The 23743-nt window shown below is 37.8% G+C and overlaps 1 protein-coding gene across 2 annotated transcripts in view; it reads left to right on the top strand.

Moving 5' to 3' along the window:
* Positions 1-22593, top strand: part of PHF6 (PHD finger protein 6) — a 28257-nt gene extending 5664 nt beyond the window's left edge. The window contains exons 4-11 of one of the 2 annotated variants that reach the window (XM_048319259.1): positions 2845-2978; positions 3282-3325; positions 14668-14834; positions 15012-15155; positions 16372-16476; positions 17359-17492; positions 18131-18260; positions 18550-22593. In XM_048319259.1, the coding sequence (XP_048175216.1) occupies positions 2845-2978; positions 3282-3325; positions 14668-14834; positions 15012-15155; positions 16372-16476; positions 17359-17492; positions 18131-18260 (858 nt within the window). In that variant the 3' untranslated portion in view covers positions 18550-22593. Of the gene's footprint in view, positions 1-2844; positions 2979-3281; positions 3326-14667; positions 14835-15011; positions 15156-16371; positions 16477-17358; positions 17493-18130 lie in introns of both variants that reach the window. The other variant, XM_048319261.1, reaches the window with a different exon arrangement.
* Positions 22594-23743: the final 1150 nt, after the last annotated feature.

Raw genomic sequence — 23743 nt, 5'->3', positions numbered from 1 at the left:
TTGCTGCCAAAATCTGGTTTTAACTACCAGATACACTTTTTGCTCCTTTTATACTGATTTAAAAAATAATGCTGTTAATATAGATGGCTTATGAGGTATGTGGGTACACTAGTCATTACAGTTCTGCCAAATTAAAGAGATTGAGCAGCAATGACTTTTTTTAATTCCTGAGAAGCTAATTCATGAAGATCTTTTTTTATTATTATTATTTATTTAGAACTAGTTGTTTTCCATTTGGGGAAATGAGTGAGGTTCTTTTGAAAATAACTTTAACAGATAATCAGTTCACTCCTCACATTAAAACCTTTCAGATTAGTTATTTAAAGCACTCTGTATTTACCAGTTCTTCGACCACTAAGAGAAGTCCAAAGTATTATTGTAGAACTACAATTTTATAATAATAGTCTAATATTTCATCCACTGTTTCATTTGAATCTTTTCCAGTGCAGGGAACTTCATTTGCTCTAATTAGCTGAAGCATAAATAGATAACTGTTTACAAGTCATTCATGTTGTGATTAGGACTCTACAAAGAAGATGGTAGTAAATGGAACTACTGATCATAAAGAAACTTTTTGATTCTCGTGTCTCTTAAAGGGTTTTTAAGGTTTTTTCTTTTTATGCCTTCAGTGGTTTCTCTTTCTGCATCTGAATCCCTTTATGTTCCTTCTGTTGCAGTGGCTCCATTCTTGTAGATCACCAGCTCTGTGTACTAGGCACTTTGTTCAGGGTTTTTGTAGAAAACCTGGGTCTAGTCAATCTAATGGATTCATTAGATTGACCTGAGTTGTTCCCTCTTTGGAGAAAATGTACAAGATAATTTTAGATCTTAATTTAGGTGCCTTGTCTCTGTAGCTGTCAGAAAGCTGCAGCTCTAAATCACTCTCTGGAGAAACTTGTCTTTCTCCATTGGCATGTAGGAAGTTTAAAGGTAAATGTTTGTCATTAGCCCAAATCCCTTCTCTCAGGTCTGCTTGCTGGTCTAGCCTGGTGTATTATGGGGGACGACATTCAGCAAAAAACCTCAGTGCACTGGGTTAAGTGAATGTATTGATGGCTTGGGCTCAGCTTGTCCTCCGTAAGGAGGTGATTCTGGCCAGGTGGGCACTGACAGTGGGGACCTCATTACCAGAATGACAGTGACTGACATGTAGAGACTTTCTGATCATAATAGATCTGTCTTGAAAAAGGTTGTAGGTTCAAACCTTGGTAGGCCAGTCACAAAAGCTTATGAAGTCTAAATATCTGGAAGTACAAGTCACTGATCTCTTAATTAATTATCTGTATTATTTCTAGTGTCTGTGCATGGGAAGGTTTTTTTTAAAGAACATACCTAATTTGCAGCTTATCAAACTTCATATATACCCAATATAAATTGAGAGTTAGTGACCATTTGGACAGCAGACACGTGCCAATGGAATAAGTATTTTATTACTTATTGTGTACTCTGTTTTACAGACACATCATGGTGTTCATAAAAAGAAAGTTTTCTTTTAGTCATTTCTGGCTTTCAAAAAACTGAAGTACTGACTAAACTTGATTGGCTGGATACATAAGCCTAGGCTTTTCTAAAGGACTTTGATCAGCAGTTACTAGATAAGCAACCATAATGTATAACAGATTTATGAGATAAAATGCCCATACAAATTAGATAACAACTAGAGAACAGTATATAACTGTACCATTTCAGAGCTTGCAGAGGAGTAAATGGAGATGATCCAAAGCTTTGACATTTTTACTGTTCAGTTGACTTCGTTAAAATTGAAAAACAGGCTGGTGGTATATTTGGTAACTTTGGTGGTATATTTTTTTGGCATATTGGAGAGTAGCAAGACGAACTTGACTAAACAAGTGCAGTGGACAAAAAATGTATCCACAGAGATGTACATATGTATATATAGGGAATATCCTACATTGCATACTTAGATTTGGAATTGATTGTAACCTTTTGGGGCATGGGCAATATGCAGGATACAAAGAAAAAGCTCCAGTTGTCCTGGGAGGTGAGTTTAATGGGAAATCCTGATATTTTGGGGAATATTAAGTCAGTAGAGAGCAATACAGAGAAAAATCTTGTGATATTGTCAATTACTTCCTTTCCTACCACAGTACAAGAAGAACCATGAACAATTTAGAAGGCAAATAGCTGCTGTTATCTATGTGTCTGATACAAGAAGAATTAATTAATGGGAAAGAAAAGTAAAGCAACAGCCTCACTTTTAATCTTTTTTGTTATACAAGTATAAAGAGCAAAATTCAGTTTAGTTGAAATAAATTCATTGTGTTTACCAAATATTTCACTAAATTCAGTGTTTTGGAAAGGACTTAAGGACATAACGTAGGAAAAAAGGTAAAGTTAGCTGCTGATGCTGAGGTAAATTTGCAGATCATCAGTATTTCTGACTGCAGGACTCATTCCCAAATGGGTGTCATTTTTTTTCCTTTCTGCCTTCATAATATAATTCAGAATTAAACAAGTACAATTATGATTTTAACTTTTCTGAAATGGTTGGTACAAACAGACTGTCCTTGTGAGAGGGATATTTAGGTGAATAGCTGTCACTTTCATCAGATACGTTCCACAACAATAAATTACTTATTTTCTTCTTTGAGTTGATAATGGTGGTTGAGTTGATAATGCATCTGATGGTTATTGCATTGTTGCACACTTGTAACAAATTTCTTAATTCTAAAATAAACTATGAAAAACACCTGAGAGCAGGAAGAGTAATACCAAGTGCATAAATCCATTTGTTTTGTCACCAGGAGTAGTAAATACATTATTTTTGAACTCAGAAGTACTAAGAAAAAAGTAGCATGAATTGTGTTTTCTTTTGCTTTCCAGATGTGCTCTTTATGCCACTGTCCCGGAGCAACCATTGGCTGTGATGTGAAAACGTGTCACAAGACATATCACTACTACTGTGCTTTGCATGATAAAGCTCAGATAAGAGAGAAACCTTCACAAGGCATTTACATGTAATTATTATTTATTTGTTATGTTTATTTTTTGATTTATATTTTACATTCTTTGTTTAAAAAACAACAAAGCAAAGCAAAACCCCACTTTGGAATCTAAACAAAACTGTTGCAGAAAATTCTAATTATGATTGTGGCATTCAAAGTAGTGATGTGCTAGAAAAGCATATTTTCACTGCAAGATTTGTGTATCAGTGAGTCTTACAAGTGGGAGAAAAATGTACTGGCATTTAAATTTAAAAGATGAGTAAATAATCTGTGAATCGTGACTGACTTGACAGTTTTCAACTACTCTGTTTATAGGATTTTATGTCGAAAACACAAGAAAACTACGCATAACTCTGAAGGTAAAATTATTCAATATAAATTTTTCCCATTGTAGAAAGATACTTGGTTAAATTTAGTTTTTCTGGAGAATATAAATGTTTTCAGTAAAAATCAGAGCTACATTTTTTTGAGAAACAGTGAGTTTGGAAGCCCATCAGATTTCTGTATTTTCTCTAAAAATTATTTATTGAGGTGGAGAAAAACCAAACCATAAATTTTAGGATGTTCAAAAGATATGATGCTCCATAAAACCAAAAAGTTTGGGTAGAAGTTATACATTCCCTTCTTGGAAGAAGTTCACTTATATTTGTAGTTAAGTATTCACAATATTAACATCTGAAATATTTTGTCAGGTAACAGCTGATTTTTGCTACTGCTAATGTTCCTAAATATTCATTATTTTTTTGACTAGTAAATAGAGTTTAACTCTTGAAAAAAGAAACACCCAATAGTAAATCAAAAGGGTTGTGATGAGTTCACTTACAGATAAGTTTTGGAATCATACTGATTTAAAAAAAAAGTTTTATGAATCCATTCATGAAAGCTGTGTATCTTTGCAGAATAGTGAAATGCCACAAATGTAGATAAATTGTGTGGTCTGTTAAAATTCGAAACTAGTTGTGCTGTTGTGTATTTATTAAGGTATTTTTCTCTTTTTCTACGGTATCTGAATTTGGGTAAGCAAACAGTTGGTAGTTTACTTTTTGCATTGCTTTCAACTGAAGTATCATCAGATTTAACTAATGAGGAGTATGCAACTGTTTGGTGAAGATGAAACTTCATAAATTACTTCAGTCTCAATACCAAATGTATTTTTAAGGTAATATATTGCTTTTTATGCTACAGGTAGTAGATTTATTAATGGTAAGGTTTGGATGTCATTTCAATGTTCAGAAATATTCTGAAGGCAGCAGAAAATATCAAAGAAAATGAAATTCTTTTTTTTAGTCTATTTACATAATTATTGTTGTGCGCCTACACATAAAACTAATTTTACTGTTACTAGGTTTAAAAAAGAAAAGTAATATATATGTTATAATTAGTCCTCCAAAGAGAAGGGGCCATGTTATATTGTAGTTTGGCGCTTTGTTTCTTTGTTTGGGGGTTGCTTTGTGTGTTAGAAGACACAGAATATGAAAGACATTTTGAGTCCAGAGAGATTAATCTCTTTAACTGATACTCACAAGTGTCTCAGTGTTTGAGTTGTAAAAATGCCTCTGATTCTGCATGGAGCTCAAAGCCAATGGATTACTTTTTCTGCTTGGGATTTCTTGCAGGATCTGATCTTGTGCTTTCATTTAAGAGTTTTCAGAACCCATTATCTCCAATTTTGCAGTGTCATTTTCTAACAGCAAAGGCTTTTAAATTTTTTATAGATATATTGGGAAAAATTAGTGGTTTTTTTATTAAATGTTGATGATGGTAGTTTATTAAAACATTTATCTAGACACATGTAAAGACACTCGTAGATTGAGGGTAGGAGAGAAGAAATAAACAATGTCCATCAGAAAAGCTGACGCCAAATAACCCAATAGTATATTATTTAGCATTTAACTTTGCAGTATCTCCAGTGAGCATCTTGGAAAAATCAGCACAAATACTTTCTGTGTTTTTTTTGTTTAAAATATTTACTTCTGTCATGGTTTAAACTTGTAGAAATAGCTTTGCACTTTTAGAACTATGTGTAGCTATACTACACATTTCTGTTTTCTGGTTTTTATTTAATATTTCACTGAAATTCCACCCAGAGCTGTTTCCCAAAGAATATGTTTTCTTTTTAGTCCATGCAGTTTTGGAAACTGTACCCATAAAATAATAATTATTTACAGTTTTGGATTTGATAATGCCGGAAGCTGGGGCTCTTTTGGGATAGGCCTCCTTTAAATCAAAGTAGAAATAAATATTGCGTATGCCTGATACAATGCTGTAAGTAATTTCCATAGTAATGGTATTTTGCTACACTGAACACTAATTAACTTTAGCAGACAGAAATTACAGGGTGGTTTTCAGAGTTTCAGAAGGGACTTGGGAGGTTTTTTCCTCAATACTTAAATGCTGAAGTTTGCTCAGTGAAATGACTACTGGAAGGTGTTGGATGGTGAGATTAAGCTTTATATATGCTATGTATTTCGTTTGTTTTTTGTTGAAAATGTGAGTGTCAAGGAGGCATTTAAATGTGAAAGAATGGCAGTGTGTGAAAACAGATAAAGGACTTGGCAGAGAAGAGTGATTAGACTAGGAAGGGAAACTAGATGTTAACATAGTGGCTTTCTTTTTTTTTTTTTTTTTTTTTTTAAATCTTGTTTTAGTTTCATTTTCATTAATCTTTGCTCCTAGCGATGTTTTCCTAACAGAACAGTTAAAGCTTATGTGTGGTTCTGTCACCCAGTGTGGGTGCACAGAGGCACTGGAACCATCAGTCCCTTTGTAATGGAAACCGCTCTTGGTTGCTTTTTGGTTGGGGATTTTAAAATTTTATTTTATTGGGGTTTTTTTTCTTGGTCAGTTCAGAACATCTGTGGGTTCTTGGGCTTGGTTCTTTGTATCCAGATTTAATTGTTCCAGTCCAAGTGTTTTTATTCTGTCAATTATGTTAGTGGATGTTCAAAGAGTTTTTAGGAGTGTTCGGTTTGTCCAGAACAGTTTATTTTCTGTAGGCAGCACTGCTGCATAACAGCAAGATTTTTCCTTCCCTTCCCTAGAAAATGGATGCTTCTGGGGGCATACTTGCCCAAGTCTGAGATCTGGCTCATGTACTTTTGTTAGAAGTTCTAGTTTAAAAAGACTATCTGTTAAACATTTAATAAAAGTTAAAGAAAACCTCTTGAATCCTGCATGGAAATGTTGTTGAAGGACCTATATTGGAATTAAGTTACTTGCTAAGACTTAACAAAAAGGACCTCATAGATGTTTTTTATTGCTGTTATGAAATTCAGGTGGTGTGAGAATTCATCAGACTTGGTGTCTGCTCATCAAGACAAAATTAATGAGTGATGGGAATTAATTTTTTTTCACTTGACAGGAGTTGCTGAACTACCTTCTGTTTCTTTGAATATAAAAATGTGAAACATGGCAGCAGAGTACTGTGCTCTTAAATTCGTTATATGTTTCAACAAATTGTTGGGTGTATCTAATTTATCTGTATGGCCTGGCCTTTAGGTGACATAGAATAGGGAAATTGTGTTTCTGATTTCCTTTGTGTAATTCAAAGTGATTTTTCTGTGCTGTGTTCCCATTATCTGGAAGAAGGACATATAGATTTTTGTCTTGCTGGTTACAAATTTAACAAAATAACTGAACTTTGGATAACAGCTTAATTGATAATTTTAGGCAAGCCGTCTAAGTTTTTGTGTACCTAGTAGGTTACAGGAATTGGTGCCAGTGCTTTTAAATGATCACAGTTAACTATTAGTTGAATTTCAGTTCAGTTGGATACAATTGCATTTATTCTTTTTGAAGAATGGAGTATTGTCGAACTATTGTTTTGGAACTGTTTGTTGGAATTTCTTCCAATGTACTGGAAATAATTGTTGAAAAATGAAAAAAACTGGCTTCTCTCAGTTTCCCTGCAGGTGGGACTGCCCTGATTCATGTGTTGAATTTAAAACAAATTCAGCTGATGAGGAATAATTTAATATAAACTAAGATAAGAATGTAATTTCATTCTTCTGTTACATAGTGGTAAAACAAAGACTAACAAAGACAGCCGTGTGACTTCTCTTCTTAATGTTTAAAGCTTGAGAACTGTGGGGTCAGAAAATAAAATTTAGTTTTGTTGTAGCTGTGCTCAAAGCCTCGCGGAATTATGTTTCCACAGTGGAAGTAAGGACATTCCCTGTCCTAGCATCCTTTTCATGTTATTCTAAAGATCAGACATGGAATCTGTGCTTCTCACACTGCTCAGTAAGTTGAGTCAGGATGATATTTCTCTGAGACCTATTTAGAGACACTGCAATCTATAGTGCACTGAGTTCTTTTCCAAAGTGCTGTGAAAACCAGAGACTGTCAGGAAAAACATCTGCAACTTTTTTGGCCTTCTGATTAGGTAACATTCTGATTCATCTTTGGATTCTTCAAGCAGTGGTTGTTCCCTGTTGCATTTTGTGTAGAACTGGTCCCAGCACAGGTTTGCCTCGTGGTGTTTGCAGTAACACAGTCAGGTGTAAATGTTTCTGTAATGTTGCATTTGGGGTCATTTTGGTTTTGGTGGTGAGAAAGTCTTCCCTGGCTTTGCTAACTCAGCCTGCTTGGTGTCTGTCTCCTGGAAAATGCTCTGGCTGTGGCATCAAATGTTTACCTGGTGTTCCCACAAAAGAAGTTTGTCCAGACGGGGAATTAGCAATGTCCCATTATAGTCTAATGAGGGTTTGTGCAGAAGCATCATATCAGGGTTTTCTTATGGAAAACCACATGGCTAATGGAAAAGGAAAAATGAAAAAATCATGTGGTGAATGGTTTCTCCTGTTCGAGGAGCTGTCCTGTGATGTTCTAATTCTCCTTCCCATCTAGGCAAGGTGTTACACAGAGAGGCTTGGTCAGCTACTCAACAAATTCATCAGACCAGTGGTCATAAGCTTTATGATTGTGCAAATAAGCCAAGTGCATGATCTGTCTTCAGTCTTTGCCAGTGTTTCTTTGCTTGAAAATGCCTTTAAATTGTGTGGTTAGTAGGTGTTGCAGCGGGGATTACTGCAACAAGTATATTTCAAACCAGGAGTCCCATGGAAAGCGAAGTATATATGGACAGATTCGTGGTAGATGTTTCAGAGATGTTTATTTCTCCAGCCGCATGGCCGGGGCTCTGCTCAGGAACTCCGCAGTCACGGGACCCCAGGATCCTTGGCCACCCCGGGGAACAGAAACCAACCAAAGGGAAATGAGACTGACCAGGGGCAGGGAGACCCCGTGCCTCCCCCCCAGGGCCTCTCTCCCAGGGCTCCATGGCAGGGGAGGGACCCCAACATCTCACCCGTTTTATTTTAATAAAAGGAGAATGAAAATAACTGGATAAACATAACAAGAACAGTTTCAAGACAAAACAAGCCACCCTCCTGAGTCTTTAAATGTCCAAACAGATTCTCTGGAACATCTTAGGGCTGACAGAAGGGAGACAGAACTCTCTGGGCATGCTTTGTGGGGAAACTGAGGCAGGAGAGGGTTTAATTTCTTCCCTCCCCCTTTTCATCCCCCACTTGGCATCGGAGAGGAATTGGAGGGAAATGGAATTGTATAGGGAAGCCATGGGATGAAAAACGGATTAGGAATAAACTGGGGATAGGGTAAACTTAGGAAAGGGTTCATATTGGGTATAGGGTAAAAGGGGAAAGTAGGCTGTGGGTAGGGAAATTGCTGGGATGGATATTGTTTATAATTCTGTGCATAACGGCTGCCTTTGACTGGAATACCTCCAGGCCCAGTAACATTTGCTGCTTGTAAACCCTTCTTTCCTTGCACTATATCAAATTGTACAACTTCCCCATCTCCTACACTTTACGCAGGTAATTTTTAGGGTTATTCCTTTTAATGGCAGTTCTATGGATGAATAAATCTTCCCCTGTATCATCTCGTGTTATAAATCCATAGTTGTTTTTTTACATTGTACCATTTCACAGTTCCTGTGACTTTCGTGGCTACAACTCCTCCTATCACGTGCTTGCGTGTTCTTCGTGGCTGCAGGTCCCGCGTGGCCGCTGCCTCGCCAACTCCGACGTCTCGGCCGGGCCCCCGCCTTGTGGCTGCTCCTCGCTCTCTGAGCGGCACTGCTCCGGTGCGTGTCTGGGCTCTGCGCGGCCCCGCGCTGCCATCGCCGCTGGCTCCGCGCCCTGTGAGCGGTTCCGCTCCGCAAACTCCACGCTGCTTTGAGAGTGGCCCTGTTTCAACTCGGCGCTGCGCTGCGCGGCTTCTCGTGTCGCTGTGGAAACCGCTGCTTCTCCCTCCGCAGGGCTCTCCGAGCCGTGTGCTCAGAGCGGGTTTCCACGCCGACCCCCGGTTCCTGGCTGCTCGTGGCCCACGGCACCCGCGGTGCCTGCGGCATCGCTCCCTCACTCGCGGTCGCGTGGCAGGGGACTCCGAGACAGGGATGGGGTCCGCGATAAGGCGCATGCTCCCGAGGGGGCCGGGCGCATCCAGCGCAGGCACCTCCGCCGGCACGGCTGCAGTCATGTGCTCCCGGGATGGCGGCCGCGCAGTCTCGGCCACGGGATAAGTATGATCCTCTGCTTTAGGGGTAATGGGACCATACAAATGCTCCTCAAGAGCTTCCCTGATTATAAGGTATGCATGGAAAGCTTCTCTTTGATCCCATACTTTATCCCATATCTCGTCCCAGAAACACCCCTCACAAGATACAGGAGTTTCGATATCAAAAAGTAAGTCTCGAGAAATATAGGAGAACCTTTTGAAAAGCCAGATGAAGAAATGTTCTAGATCTCCTGGTTGCACTACTTTTTTGTTTTGTTGTTCAAGGATTCCTTTTACTTCTAGATACATTTTTTTCTGTGGCTCAGAGAGCCCCATTTATCACGATTCTTCCATAGTCCAGAGAGAATATCCAAACCAAGATGAGAAGAGAGAGGTCTAGAGTGATTATGTTACTCACGAATCTTCCTCAGGGATGGGTGTCTTGCCCGCATTCCTCCACCAGTTTGTTGCAGCGGGGATTACTGCAACAAGTATATTTCAAACCAGAAGTCCCATGGAAAGCGAAGTATATATGGACAGATTCATGGTAGATGTTTCAGAGATGTTTATTTCTCCAGCCGCATGGCCGGGGCTCTGCTCAGGAACTCCCCCAGTCATGGGACCCCAGGGTCCTTGGCCACCCCGGGGAACAGAAACCAACCAAAGGGAAATGAGACTGACCAGGGGCAGGGAGACCCCGTGTCTCCCCCCCAGGGCCCCTCTCCCAGGCTCCATGGCAGGGGAGGGACCCCAACAAGTAAGGACTATTATTATTATTATATTTCTATGTTAAATGTACTTAATTAAAGAAATAATCTCAAGTACCTCATAACAAATAACTTTTGGACAAGAGTCATCAGTTCCTTGAGGTATCTGGGGCTTTCGGAAAATATGTTAGTGGCAGAACCGAAGGGGTAATTTAATTTTTTCCTCTCCACTCTTACTTTAGTATATGTTTCATGTAACTTACTCTTCTGCCATTGAAAAAGATAACCCAAAAATTATATTCAGCATTTTGGTTGTTAATTTCACATCGTCTGCTGATAAAAACTACTACTATTTCATGATTAGTTTACCTGATTTTGTATTTGCTTGCAAGGGGGTTTATGCAAATCTCTGGTTCTTATTATTGCTTATAGATGCATCCACATTTTTACTATTAAATACTGGGCCAATAAAGCTGTTTTGGGGGGGTTTTGACATTTCTTTCCAGTTTAAAATAATGATGTTGGCTCATACGGTTTATTTGATTTCAGCCATAGTTTAAGGAGATTGTACTCTAGCATGCTGAAATACTATTTTCTTTCCCTGTTGGGATTCCATTTCTCTTCTAAAAATCTAATAAGATTGATTTTTGCTCCTTGAATTTTTAGTTTCTCTTTTATCCCAAATGCACTGTAAAATATTAACCTGCATATGTGTGATTTCAGATTTATATAGCAGCATGTCTCAGCCACTTCAACACTCTATGCTTTGGCTTCGTTCTATGTCCAGTCCTACTTGAAAATACATTGTGCCAGTAGTTTTGGTTTTTATCTTCCTCATACAAACTCAGCCTCCTTTGTTTCTTGCTCTCTTACTCTGTTGTTTAAGGTAATATAGGATGTCAATAGAGCAGTATTTATTGTACACATCCTCTTTTTACTTGTTCTTTCATGACCTTTAAAGCGTGTACTTTTTTATTACTTTGCTTTGACATGGCTTTTGGAAAGGGGTGATTCCATGTGTATTTCAAGCTGATGCAGTATGGATCAGTGATATCTCAACCTCTTCTCTGCCAAGCCTTATTTTAAACAGCAAAACATGTTGATCCTTTTTCCTTCTAGTAATGATCAAAGGAGAATTTTTAGATTTTTCTCTGAAGCTGAAATCTCCCTGTTAAGAGTTGATGTAATACAGCACTTTGCCAGGCTTCCTTCTGTGGTGCTTTGTTCTGCTCATGGATTTCTAAAATGCAAATTAGGGGCTTGTTGCTACTCATCTTAATTTGCAATAGCATATTCCTAGGTGCTTTTTAAAATGTAGATTGTTTCCTCTTGATTTCTATCCTTACGCCCCTTCTCAGGCCATGTTGTTTATTGGGCTCTTTTCAGATCTAGCGTTTAGGGACTTCTGAGGGAAGCTCACAGAAACTTCCTTGGAACACTTTAGATAAAGTTATGTTGAGAATATTGTCATGATTTTAAAAATCAGTGCAGTAATGGGATATGGGATGGGGGCAGTTAAAGAGGGTGTTCTAGGGAATCTCAGGGGATTCAGAGGATGGGTGATACCCATGATAAAACATCACCTGGTCAGGGAGGAGTTGAACAACTCTTTGTGTTTTCCTTAGTTCAAGATGACATGGGAAGTTGGAAACACCCAACCATCAGATGCCAGGGATACAGGGTAAGCTGGCAGTGGGCTTCAGGGGAGGGATAGGGCACCCACCAAGTTGTAAATTAAACGTGAAGACCATCCAGGGCAGATGTGTTTGACAGCTGGTTACAGTCTCTCCCTGTTCTATTCTGTGAGTTCAAGGTGCTGTAAAAATGAGAGGAGCTTTAATGCTTTGATGTATCAGTCTTGAAGGACAGATGTGGTAGAGCAGATCCTCATGTCTTGTGTTACTCTATAGGTCCATGTCACTTGAAGTAGGAGATGTAAATCTTCAAGGAATTGTATTTTAGTGAAGGGGTCATGTAGCATCTGGATTTTAATGATGTCTGAACTTTTCTGAAAGTTGTAGTTTTGAGCACAGAAGAGGGGTTCTCCTTTGAGGAAAGCTGTGCGTTCTTCATACTTTCAATATAAGATAAAAAACCATCTTTTAAAAATACAGCATTTTTACTTCTTGTATCTTAAGTACACTAATAATTACAGACTAAAAAATAGCACTTAACTTACTCTATTAGAAGACTGACGTTTCTTATAAGAAGTTGGTTTTCATAAGGTGTGCTTGGTTTTTGGCAATTATGACTCACGTCTAGTTTTGTAAGTGGGGCTGTAAAGAGTTAAGGACATGCTTTAATGTTATTGTAGAAAATGTGGGTGGGACTGAGGTGGAAAGCATTTTGGCTGACAGAATTGACAAGGAGCTTTGGAAAAAATAAGGAATGGTTGTGAATGGACTATGTTTTGCTTCATCAAATACAGTAGGGAAATCCATTGAAACATTTTGGGAGGAATTTTTAAACTTTTTATTCATGTCATTTAAAGGATCACAAATTTAATAGTCACCTTTTTGTAAGACTTTATCTAGAATAACCATCTATGATTTCTGTAAATGTAAAAATAGAGACAAATATTCACAAATTTCTTTGAGTAATTGGTGGAGAGTTCATATGATGAACAAGATAAAAGAGAATTCTTTTTGAAAGAGGTTTTTCGTATTGTAATGAAATTTGCTACATGCAGTCTAAGAGGTCAATATCTAAATTGCATAATCTTGCTTGGGGAATTTAGCAAGTAGTGATAAATGAAAAATAATGTTAGATGGGAAATTCTGAGAAGAAAATGTAAAATGTATTGTTTCATTACATAATCTGTGTCATCATGTATTTTGTTTTTTCAGAGTAAAAGAAATGGTGCTTTTCACGTGCAGTTAAAAAAGAGTAGTTTATATACTAAAGTATAGGGATGTTGTTGACTGACTGATGTGTCTTTGTAGCAACTTGGGCAAATCTTTATATAGCTGAATAATCTGTAAGTTTAAACCAAAATAATTTGCAGATCTGTATAAATTTTAGTATAACCTGTTGTGATGCATTTGGATGAGTTTTCTGTCCTTCCTTAATAACTGAGTAAAAGCTGTAGCTGGGCCAGGGCTTCAGTCATCTTCTGCTCCCACTTGGTGGCTGTGGAATATGTTCAGCACTTTGACTTTAAGTTTTGTGCAGTTGAGTCACTGTTATCATGAGATAGAAAGGTGATCTGATTTTTATGTGATAATGGGTAAGAAAGACGAGTGCTGGCAAAGCAGCATTTAGTCTCCAGCTGAGATGTCCTGTCTGGATACTAAAACAATACGGCAATATCCATCAAGTGAATGTTCCAAGTCTTCTGATTACCATTTCCTTCTGTTTGAGGGCTCATACTGATGTTTGTGGTTTGGATTTTGAGAAGAAAAGTCCTTCATCGGTTTCTATGCATGTTTCTTTAAACAAGTCTGCTGAAAGATGTTTGTGGTTCGAACAGGGGTGGGTGCTACATATTAAAAGAAAAAAGGGAGGATGCTCCAGTGAGTAGGAAAGTTGTTAGTGACTGAATAGAGCTGGTTGTTAGATGCAGTTATCAGATATAATTTAACTAGATCATATTGGAAGCAGTTTTAATCTTGCAGAATTGATCTGTATCCTCTGTGTAGCTGTGAGTTGTCCAAAAGACAGTGTGCCCAAGTACTGGACTCAGCTCTGTATAGCATTCACAGCTCAGCTGACATTTGCAAAGGAACTTGTCAGGCCTCTTTGGTTTGTCTGTATTAAAAATAAGTGTTCTTATATTCTTAATGGTCTGTAAATACTTGACTGTGTTGTCAGTGTGGATGATTTCCTCTAAACTGGAGGCTGCTTTTAGCTGCAGATGTAAAAATATTCTATAATGACATAAAATTGTAGATTTGTTTCATGAAGGCAGAACACATTTCAGTTTTAAAGCTTGATGTTAATGTTATAACCCAATGAGTGAATTTTTTTCCTAAGTCAACAGGCATGAATTAATAAAGCAAGAAGAGAGGTGTTATTTGTGTACGCTGGCATACTATCAAGGACAATTTACATTGGAGTTATGCATCTTAAAATAATAAATTAATAGCATATTTCATGGGTGAAAATACTTTCCAGTTTCAGTGTAGCTTAAATGAATGTTATTTTCAGTGAAGGTGAAAATGTGTATCTGAGGACACATTTTAGGTCTGAAAGTAGAAGTTGTAAGAAACACTAAACCTTCATATGTTATAAAGATGCAAAGCTGTGTGACATATAAAAAGTAATGTTTTCAGGATCTGCAGTTGCATATTTGTAATAAATGGGAAAAAGGTGCTATTTTTATTTCTGACCAAAATTCAGAAAATACAAGTTGTGATTTTTCTTGTCTGGTTTTCGTGGGTTCTGAGGTTTTTTTGTTTGGTTTGGGTTTTTTCCTTAGTTTGTTTTGTGTAAAATTGTGGAGAATCTTATTTAATGATGTTTTCTGACTTCTAAAGCAGATTTAGAAGAAAATATCAATGAACACGAATTGGAGCCTTCGCCTCCCAAAGGAAAAAGGAGGGGTCGTAAGGGAAAGCCAAGAAAAACAAATTTCAAAGGGCAGTCAGAAGACACTAGATCTACGTCCTCACATGGCACAGATGAAATAGAAAGCAGTTCCTATGTAAGCAGTAAATATGCTAAACTTCTTAGAAGACAGAATTGCATAATTCTTCTCTGAAATACAAGTTTTATTAAAATTTGCAGTTGTCTGAGCCTCCAGCTGGTGGCCACAGGCTTTTAAAATTGCAACCTTATTTGTATCCCAGCAGTATATTTTAGTAAAATGTTTTTCTTTCAGAGAGACAGGTCTCCCCACAGAAGCAGCCCCAGTGATACAAAACCTAAATGTGGATTCTGTCATGCAGGTGAAGAAGAAAATGAAGCTAGAGGAAAGCTTCATATATTTAATGCCAAAAAGGCTGCAGCACACTATAAGTGCATGGTGAGTAACAGTATTTTTGTTAACCAGTCTGTTCTATGAATTTTGTCTGAATTGCTGTTTTGGATTTTAATACAGTACTCTCACATGTAATTATGCATGAGTATTGTCTGTATGCTGATGATCTCCTTAAGCACTGAAGTGTTGCAAAGTGAGCAATTCATTTATTTTCACTGCAGGCAATATGAATAAAAGTTGGCTTCATGCTAAGGGATGGAATTAGCTCAGGAAGACTCTTTAGCTTATTAAAAATGCTCCCTTAGCATCTAAATGCATATGAAGTATTTAGAAAGGAAAATAGAAAACACTTTTAACTAAAAGAATCCTTTCCAAGAAAAAAACAGCTTCACAGGCATTCAGGCACAATCTGAGAAGAATCCATGAACTTCATTAATTTTCTGACCTGTGGATTCAGGCTGTGTGACTTGAGTGTGGGATATGGAAGTTCTAGAAAGCTCTTGCCTTTAGATTATGACATTTATAGAACTGTCAGCCTGAATGGGATCTAATTGCAATGAACATGAGCAGACAGTGCCATCTTTCATATTACTCATTCTATGAATGAGGTAGGGCTTTGGGTAACTTCACTGGTTCATGCTGTACCTCAAAACGAATAAATAGTCTAGGCAATCGGTGGAGTATAATCATTGCCTTTCTGTACCCAGCCTCACTTAACAGAGAGCTGGTGTTTGCCAGTAGCTCTGAGTCTTACTGTAGCAAGGCTCTTTGTTACTTTGTGTACCTGAACTTCAGTTTTAAGGCAGTTAGAGCTGAATATACCAGGATGATAATGGAAGGGATGGTACTTCTGTGCTCCATTGTCATCCCTCAGGACTTCACAGCTATATTGACATCAGGGTTGAACCTGACATATGTCACAAGGAAGGAAATGGAATGTTCCTAAAAAGTTGAGTAGTGTAATTGATAATATTGCCCGTTTGCGACTTTATGTTTTCATCCTGTCATTATTTCTCACCTACTCCTCTGTCTTTTAAAATATATTTCTCCAAGGCAACAACAACTCTAATTAAAGCAGTCAGATGGGGATCAGAAGGAATACTTTAATTGCTCAGCACAGGGTTTTTCCTAGTTTGTTGGTATAGCACATGCTGTCTGAGATCACGAAACAGGATGTTCAGTGCTCAGTTATTCCTGCACAGAAAAAAATTCCAATCATGTTGGTGACCTGACATTATTTTTTGACTTGCTTGTTTTACAGTTGTTCTCTTCTGGCACTGTCCAGCTAACAACAACTTCAAGGGCAGAATTTGGTGATTTTGATATCAAAACTGTACTTCAAGAAATCAAGAGAGGAAAAAGAATGGTATGTACCTGAAGAATGTGGTGAATGTCTTAGTGATTCTGCTAAGATGTATGTAGCTCTGCCTCCTTCCTTTTATGGAGCAATCTTTTCCATCTGTTTCTAAACACAAAATTAAAATGTATTGTTACTTGTGGGAAGGGCAGCCAGATAGGAATCACCTTAATATTAGTGGTGTTTGGGCATGTGGTATTTGGGATTCTTTATGACAATGTACATAAATATTATTATCATAATATGATCCACATTAGCCATGCTGTAACTGTGAGAGAGTAACAGCTTTGGACCTGTGTTACTAAAAACACACAATGTGAAGCTGCACATAAAATTAGAGAACATGCCGTTCTTGCAGTGAATATATTCTATAGCATTGGAAACAAACCAGTGTTTCCAACAGTTTTGGTGTTTTAGGTAGGAAAATGTACTAAGGTCTCAGATGGGGATGCTGGTAAAACATCACACTGTGTTTTACTACAATTCAGGATGCTTTTAAAGTGCTAAGAAATTTATGGGGGATCAGGGAGAGAATAAACAACTAGCAATGTTGTTCCTTGGAAAAAAATAATATAAGACTCTTTATATATTAGCATACTAACTGCAGCAGCAGTGAAATAACCTTGGAAATGCAATAACATGTATTGCAATCATGTGCCAATTTTCTGTGCAACAGTTACAGGTAAATCCTAGTGTTCATATTTTAATGGGTTGGTATTTTATATCTGGTTTACCATGTCTTTGATTAATTTTTCATTGGAAGGATGATCTGCCAGAGGAATTACTCTGTTCCAGAATGGTAGCCATAAATATGAGGAACACTAAACTGAATACTAAGAGACAAAAGACTGAGCGGTTGAACGTTGCTGTTCTCTTCTTTCCCCTGCACAGAAATGCACACTCTGCAGCCAGCCTGGTGCCACTATTGGGTGCGAAATCAAAGCCTGCATAAAAACATACCATTACCACTGTGGAGTAGAAGACAAAGCTAAATACATTGAGAATATGTCACGAGGAATTTATAAGTAAGGACCTATGCAATTGTTGAATCTATTACACAAGTAAAGATATTTCATGATACTTTTTCTGCCTAGCTTGGCTAGTCAATATGTTCTTAAAAAAAAGAGGATACTATTTAATTTAAAATAGTATTTTTAAGTAATCGTTGACTTTACAAAATATTTCAGTTACTCTGCTAATTCAAAATTTCTGTAGTGTTGTAAATATGAGGAGAAAATTATTTGACTTGTATTATATTTATCTTCTCCAGTAATCTATAATCTAGATCAAGAAAATTGATGTCGTGATTCCTCCATATCGATGTGTTTGTAGCTTCCTTCCGGGGCTTTTTGGACCCCATAACTTTCCATCCTTCCTGAAGAGCTGTGACTTGGTTGCAGCTGAGTTGCTGCGCTGTGCCCACGAGAGGGCATTCGCCGAGCAGTGCGCTGGCAGTTCTGGAAAACTGGGATTGGTCACAGTTTTGTTGGCTGCTCTTGAACCTTGTTTTCCTTCTCAGTTTAACTGATGCTTGACTGAAAGCCTTGAATGACTTAAGAGTTTGCAGCTGACTTGTAGCACGTCTGAAAAGTAATTGAGAGGAAAGTCAGGTTTTGATGGATATTTTCAGTGTAAATCCTCACTGTTTCTTTTATTGTGCCAGACTCTATTGTAAAAACCATAGTGGAAATGATGAAAGAGATGAAGAGGATGAAGAAAGAGAAAGCAAAAGCCGTGGCAAATCAGGCACTGACCATAATGACATTCCTCAGCAGCAGCTCAATGGAAACTAGGTATGGAAGTTACTCCTGACAGATCTGTTACCAAGACTGAAACGCAATATACAATTAATGTAGTTTATTGCAGTGAAGTATTTAAATCTAGTGTATGCAGAGTACTTTTTATTGGCATACTGTAGAAGAATGGGGAGGATTTGTTGTTTTTTAAATCCAGCTGACTTTGTAACAGTGTAAGAAGGGAGGCCCTCATTTCTATTGCTAAACGTAGATGTAATGTCAGAGCTGCAAAATGCTTTTCTGTATGATTCTAAATTTACTATTGTTTTCATCATTTTTTAAACAGGTTCAAGGGACAGAGTTATAGAACTGGGAATGGCTAAGACATCATAACTACTAATTCTTTTAAATTGTTTTCTAAAAATCAGAAAAGGGTTAGTAACTTTTTACTACCCATCTCTGTTAGAAATTTCATTGAACTGCCTGAAACGTTCATGTGTGTGAGCCTTCAGTAAGTGGCAGAGTTTTACATGTCAATATTATGTAGTTTGTAGTCTGCAGTGTCTGGAAAAAATGAAACACTATATAAATGATATGTAATATGTACAGTGTCAAAAGTTAAGGCAGACATTGAAATGAAGTAAGATCTATATTTCTGGACTGAATAAAATCCTTAAGATTTGGAATGTGTAAGTTGTTTAGTGGATTCACACAATGAGGGATGGTCTTAGCTAGTTCAATTAACAACATGGACAAGTCCGTGGTGGCAATGAGCGGGTACTTTGTGAATTTTGCGTTTTCTTCCTGCACAAGTTCCGGAGACTGTACATGGGAAAGCTGCGCTGTTTTTGCTTGGGAAGCACCCAGTAGGAAAGAACTCGGTGTACACGAAGCACGCTTGAACATTTCAGGTTGTTCCTGTTGTGATTGCTCATTCCGCCCGGCATTGTTTGCAGGAGATTTACTTGAGCAGCTGTCGGTTCTGAGCTGTGAGCTTTAGAACTCATGCCAAAGGGCTGTAGTTCATTCTTTCCCCAACAACCCACCTCTTTCTGTGTCTTGATTTACGAAGAACACTTCACTAAGTGTAATTAAAACCTTACTATACAAATGTTTGGACTTCGCAGCCCAGTCTCTTTTACTTCAGAGAGTTAAAACTCTTAACTCACTATGGAATTTAGCCACCATATCTGACGTCCATACCTCAGGTGTTCTCTGTTGTGTGGAACACTTTATGTTTTGTCAAGAATGTGCATAAAGGTCCCATATTCTGTGAGAAGAATGAGGAAACAACCTTTTTTTGCTAGATGGGTATTTATTTTTTAATTGTATGACCACTATATGAGAAACTTCATGTATCATCCTTATTGTTCTAGTGATATTTTTTTTTCCTTTCTCTTTCAAGTCAACAATCACATCATGGAATTCTACTTGCTAGAATTTGATGTTCCTTTAGGGAATGATCAGATCTAGGTTATACCGAACCTAACAGAACAGTCCTCTGACTGCTTTTAAAACACCTTGTCATTTCTAATGGCTATTGGCTTCTTCAATTGGTCTATTAAAGCACATCCTCAGACTTAAATAAAACCAAAAAGCTGAATCTAGTCCACATGTTTGTCTGTTGCTACCACAATACCTTATTGTTTGTTTAGGGTTTTGACTTGTTTCACTCTGAACTCCCAACAACTCGTCTGGATTTGAAACAAGCAAAAGACACTGATTTGACTATAAACTGCTACATTTCTTCTGTGATTGGTATTGCAAAAACAGTTAATTTGTAACATGAGTTCCTGTAGCATTTTTTACTTGTATTTTTAAAAGATTTAACGTGTGTCATTTGTCTTCTTATGCATTCCCTTAATGTCTTGAGGGACTCAATTACTGTACGTTGGAGTTTCTAACATTTTACCTGTTAGAATTCAATCAATTCTCTTTGCTTTCCTGGAGAATAATGGTGTTTGGAAAGAAATATTGCTGTGTACAGAAAATATTCAGTTACTGCTCTAAACATGATGCCATTGATCATTTTTATTTTGTATTTGTAACTTTCAAAATTAAAAGCGTGACTTGAATTGCAGTGACAGATCGGTTATTGAAATTGTCTATCAAGGTGTTTTGTTTCTCCTAGAATATGAACATTTTTCAGCCACTCAGAACACTTTTAGAATGCAAAATAGCATCCTTCAATATTTAAATTATGTCAATTTGTGCCTCAGACATGGCCCTCCCATGGAAAAAAGGCACTTTGTTTGCAGCTACTGTATTTAACTAAGTTTGCATGGGGTAGATCTGCCAGCATACTGACTGTGCTTGAGACTGAGCTCTGATTCATTGTGTGTCAGTGGCTTAGTATAATATTCAGTCCAATAACTCACCTGTTATGGATAAACAACCCCATTCCATGCCTCAAAGAACCAGAACAGCACTTTACCTTCAGGTAGCAGAAAAGCTAGTGGCTGGTTTCTGTTACCCCTGTGTGCTGAAATGGCATGGTGAAACTGTCATCAATTCAGAATTCATGGAAGCAAAGTCAAAAGCAAAACCCTTTTCTTACAAGCCTCAAATTTGTCTTAACTGACTTCAACTCATGTATGCTGGGTAAAAGTGCCTTAAAATGTAAAAATTGTATTTATATGTTCCCAAGTAGCATCACCTGCTGGGGAGTAATTCTGTTGTGGTGTTAATATTTAGAAGAAATGTACCTCAGCAGTGTATTTACTGTACATCTCTTACGTCCTTAATTGTAGTTTTAAAAAGCATGACAATGTATGATAGTATACAACATTTACATCATTTTTTTAAAAGACAAAATATTGCCATTACTGTCTTTTCATGTGTATTTTAGCTTGGAATTTCAGACAGTCTGTCTGGATTTTTTGGGGGTTTGTTTTGATTTGCGGTTTGTTGGGTTTTTGGTTTGGTTTGGTTTGTTTTTTTTTTTGGTAAAGCAATGTAATCTTTGCAAGCATATATTGAACATTATTCTGGAGCATCTACTGCCTTCCCAGAAATGTTAGAAGTAATGAAAGTGCTCTATAGGTGAACTAGGTATGTTTAAATTAGCTAGTTAAATTAATACAGTCAATTTGTTACTGAGATTTTTCTTACTAGCCACCTTCTGCTTTCATCTCACAATCAGAGGATTCAACATTATGAATTCAACAAAACTTGTCTTTACTGGTTTCACTTTAATTTTTATTGTTATTATGATTATTATTATTATTATTGTTACTTTTTGCCTTTGGGCATTTCTTTTGCTCACAAGAGGATTGTGTGCTGTTTAAGATGCCTGGAACAGTCTGAGAAGGGAGGTTTCTCCCCAGCTCCCTGCACTTCTCCATTAAGAGATCTCCCTAACTCACTGTGTCTCTGTGGTCTCCCAGATCTGTGGTTGTGCTGTTCCCAGAAAGGACTGTACCAAGGAAGGACAGGCATCACATGAATACTGTTCAAGTATCTTGAGGATACAGCTGGTGCAGTGCCTGCGTCCCAAGGTGGTCAAACCCTGTAGCAGTGGGCTGTGCTGTCACTCCATTTCAGGGAAGGGGGAAAAGGCTGGTTCAGTGTCAGTGCAGCTCCCTAGATGAGGTGCACAGAAGATTTACTCCTTCAGCAGGTGTTGACCCACAGGAGTTCTGTGATAAGGCTCTAGTAGGAATCACACCTACACTCCACAAAGTTTCAGCTTTAGGTACAAAGAGCTGTGCTGATCTACAATAGTTTGAGTCTGCCAAATCCGGCCCTAAAATGTAGTGTAACAGAAGAGAGTCTGCCTCTTACTCCTGCCTATAGGAAAAAGAACTTCATGCTAAAACAGAGTGAAAAATGAAGAGGTGATAATCTGTTTGAAATATCAGACTTATCTGGCAGGTGATAATCAGTGCATTCCAAAAATATTAATACGCTGAATCAGATTGACAAGAAAATTAATCCTCATTAGATTAAATTAATCTGAAGAGAACTGAAAGTACACGATAGCAGTTAGTAACTTCTTCCCTGTCACCAGATTCCACTGTATTAGTGATGGAGCTGAAAAAACAGAACACAGCCCTTGATTTATACTTGGTGAAGCAGTTCCTATACATGCATATGTGTGCACAGCCATTAGTCAGCAGTGACATCTCAGCCCTTAATGAATCCTGGAGAGCTGGTGCTTGAAAGCCCTCAGGTTAGGCCAACGTTTGCAGCTTTTGCTCTAGCATACATTTACATTAGGTGTAAAGACAAGGAATGTATGGAAGAGGGTAAATGCATTCCTATCTACAATGTTATGTATATTTTGTTCCTGTTATATTGGCTTTACTTCCAAAGTTGTAGTTTGCAGTATTAGTTTCTTTTTATTGGTATCCTTGCATATATATATTCAATAAATGAGTTACGAATTTCATGCTTGCATATCTGTCCTTTTTCCAAAAGTATAACTTTTGAAACTGTCATTTTAATGCATAAATGCAGTATTTCCTATTGAGGTTACAGGCCCAGGAAAACATTACAAGGAGAGAGGTGAGAAGGCATCATGCTGACAGTGTGGCACTTGGTAACTCTGCGTGTTTGTGTTCCTAACTCTGCACTGGGTAAGCTGCTTTGGATTTACCACTGCTTAATGCGAAGTGACTGACTTGCTGGAGGTTCCCTTTCTCACCTTTCAAGAACTTTTTTTTTTTCAAGAGTGAATTGATTTAGACTAAGAGACCAAGGAAATGCAGAGTATGTATTGGCTTCAGCTGGGATAGAGTTCATTTTCTTTTAGTAGCTGGTACAGTGCTGTGTTTTGGATTTGGTGTAAGAATACTGTTGATAACAGTGATGGTTTAGTGGTTGCTAAGTAGTGTTTATATTACGTCAAGGACTTCTCAACTTCTCGTGGCTGGAGGACACAAGAAGTTGGGAGGGCACAGAGCCAGGACAGCTTATCCAAAGAGATATTCCCTACCATATGGTGTAATAAACTGGGGGGAAAGCTGGCTGGGTCTGCTGCTCAGGAACTGGCCAAGCATCCATCAGCAAGTGGTGAGAGTTGGATTGTGCATCACCTGTTTTGTACATTCTAATTTATTTATCATTATTCTTGTTATCATCATCATCACCATTATTATTTTCATCTTTTTTTGCCCCGTGTCTTCTCACTTTTAACTCTTCCAGTTCTCTCCCCCATCCCGCCAGGAAGAGCAATGAGTGAGCGGCTGCGCAGGGCTGAGTTGCCAGCTGGGGTTCCATGACAGTGCAAGTTAATCACACTGCACACAAGCAGCTGCATCCAGGATGCACTTTGGAACCATAGAAATACAGCATAAGAGATTAAGCAAAGGATCAATTGGAAATCACTGGATTTGTCCAAATACGTAACTGCCGAGAGCAAGACAGCAGTACCTTTCAGTGACTTTAAAAGTATCAAGAAATGTGCTGGGAAAACATCGTAGGAGAAAGGGCACTATTGACCTATTGATGAAGATTTTATTATTATGTCATCACCTTAAACAAGGAGTTGATTTAATGAGCACAGTAGGTAATTACTGTGACCTGAGAACAATCATATC

Source organism: Corvus hawaiiensis, chromosome 14, assembly GCF_020740725.1.
Source record: "Corvus hawaiiensis isolate bCorHaw1 chromosome 14, bCorHaw1.pri.cur, whole genome shotgun sequence".
In the NCBI taxonomy this organism is placed as follows: Eukaryota; Metazoa; Chordata; class Aves; order Passeriformes; family Corvidae; genus Corvus; species Corvus hawaiiensis.
This window is presented reverse-complemented; position numbering and strand designations above follow the sequence as displayed.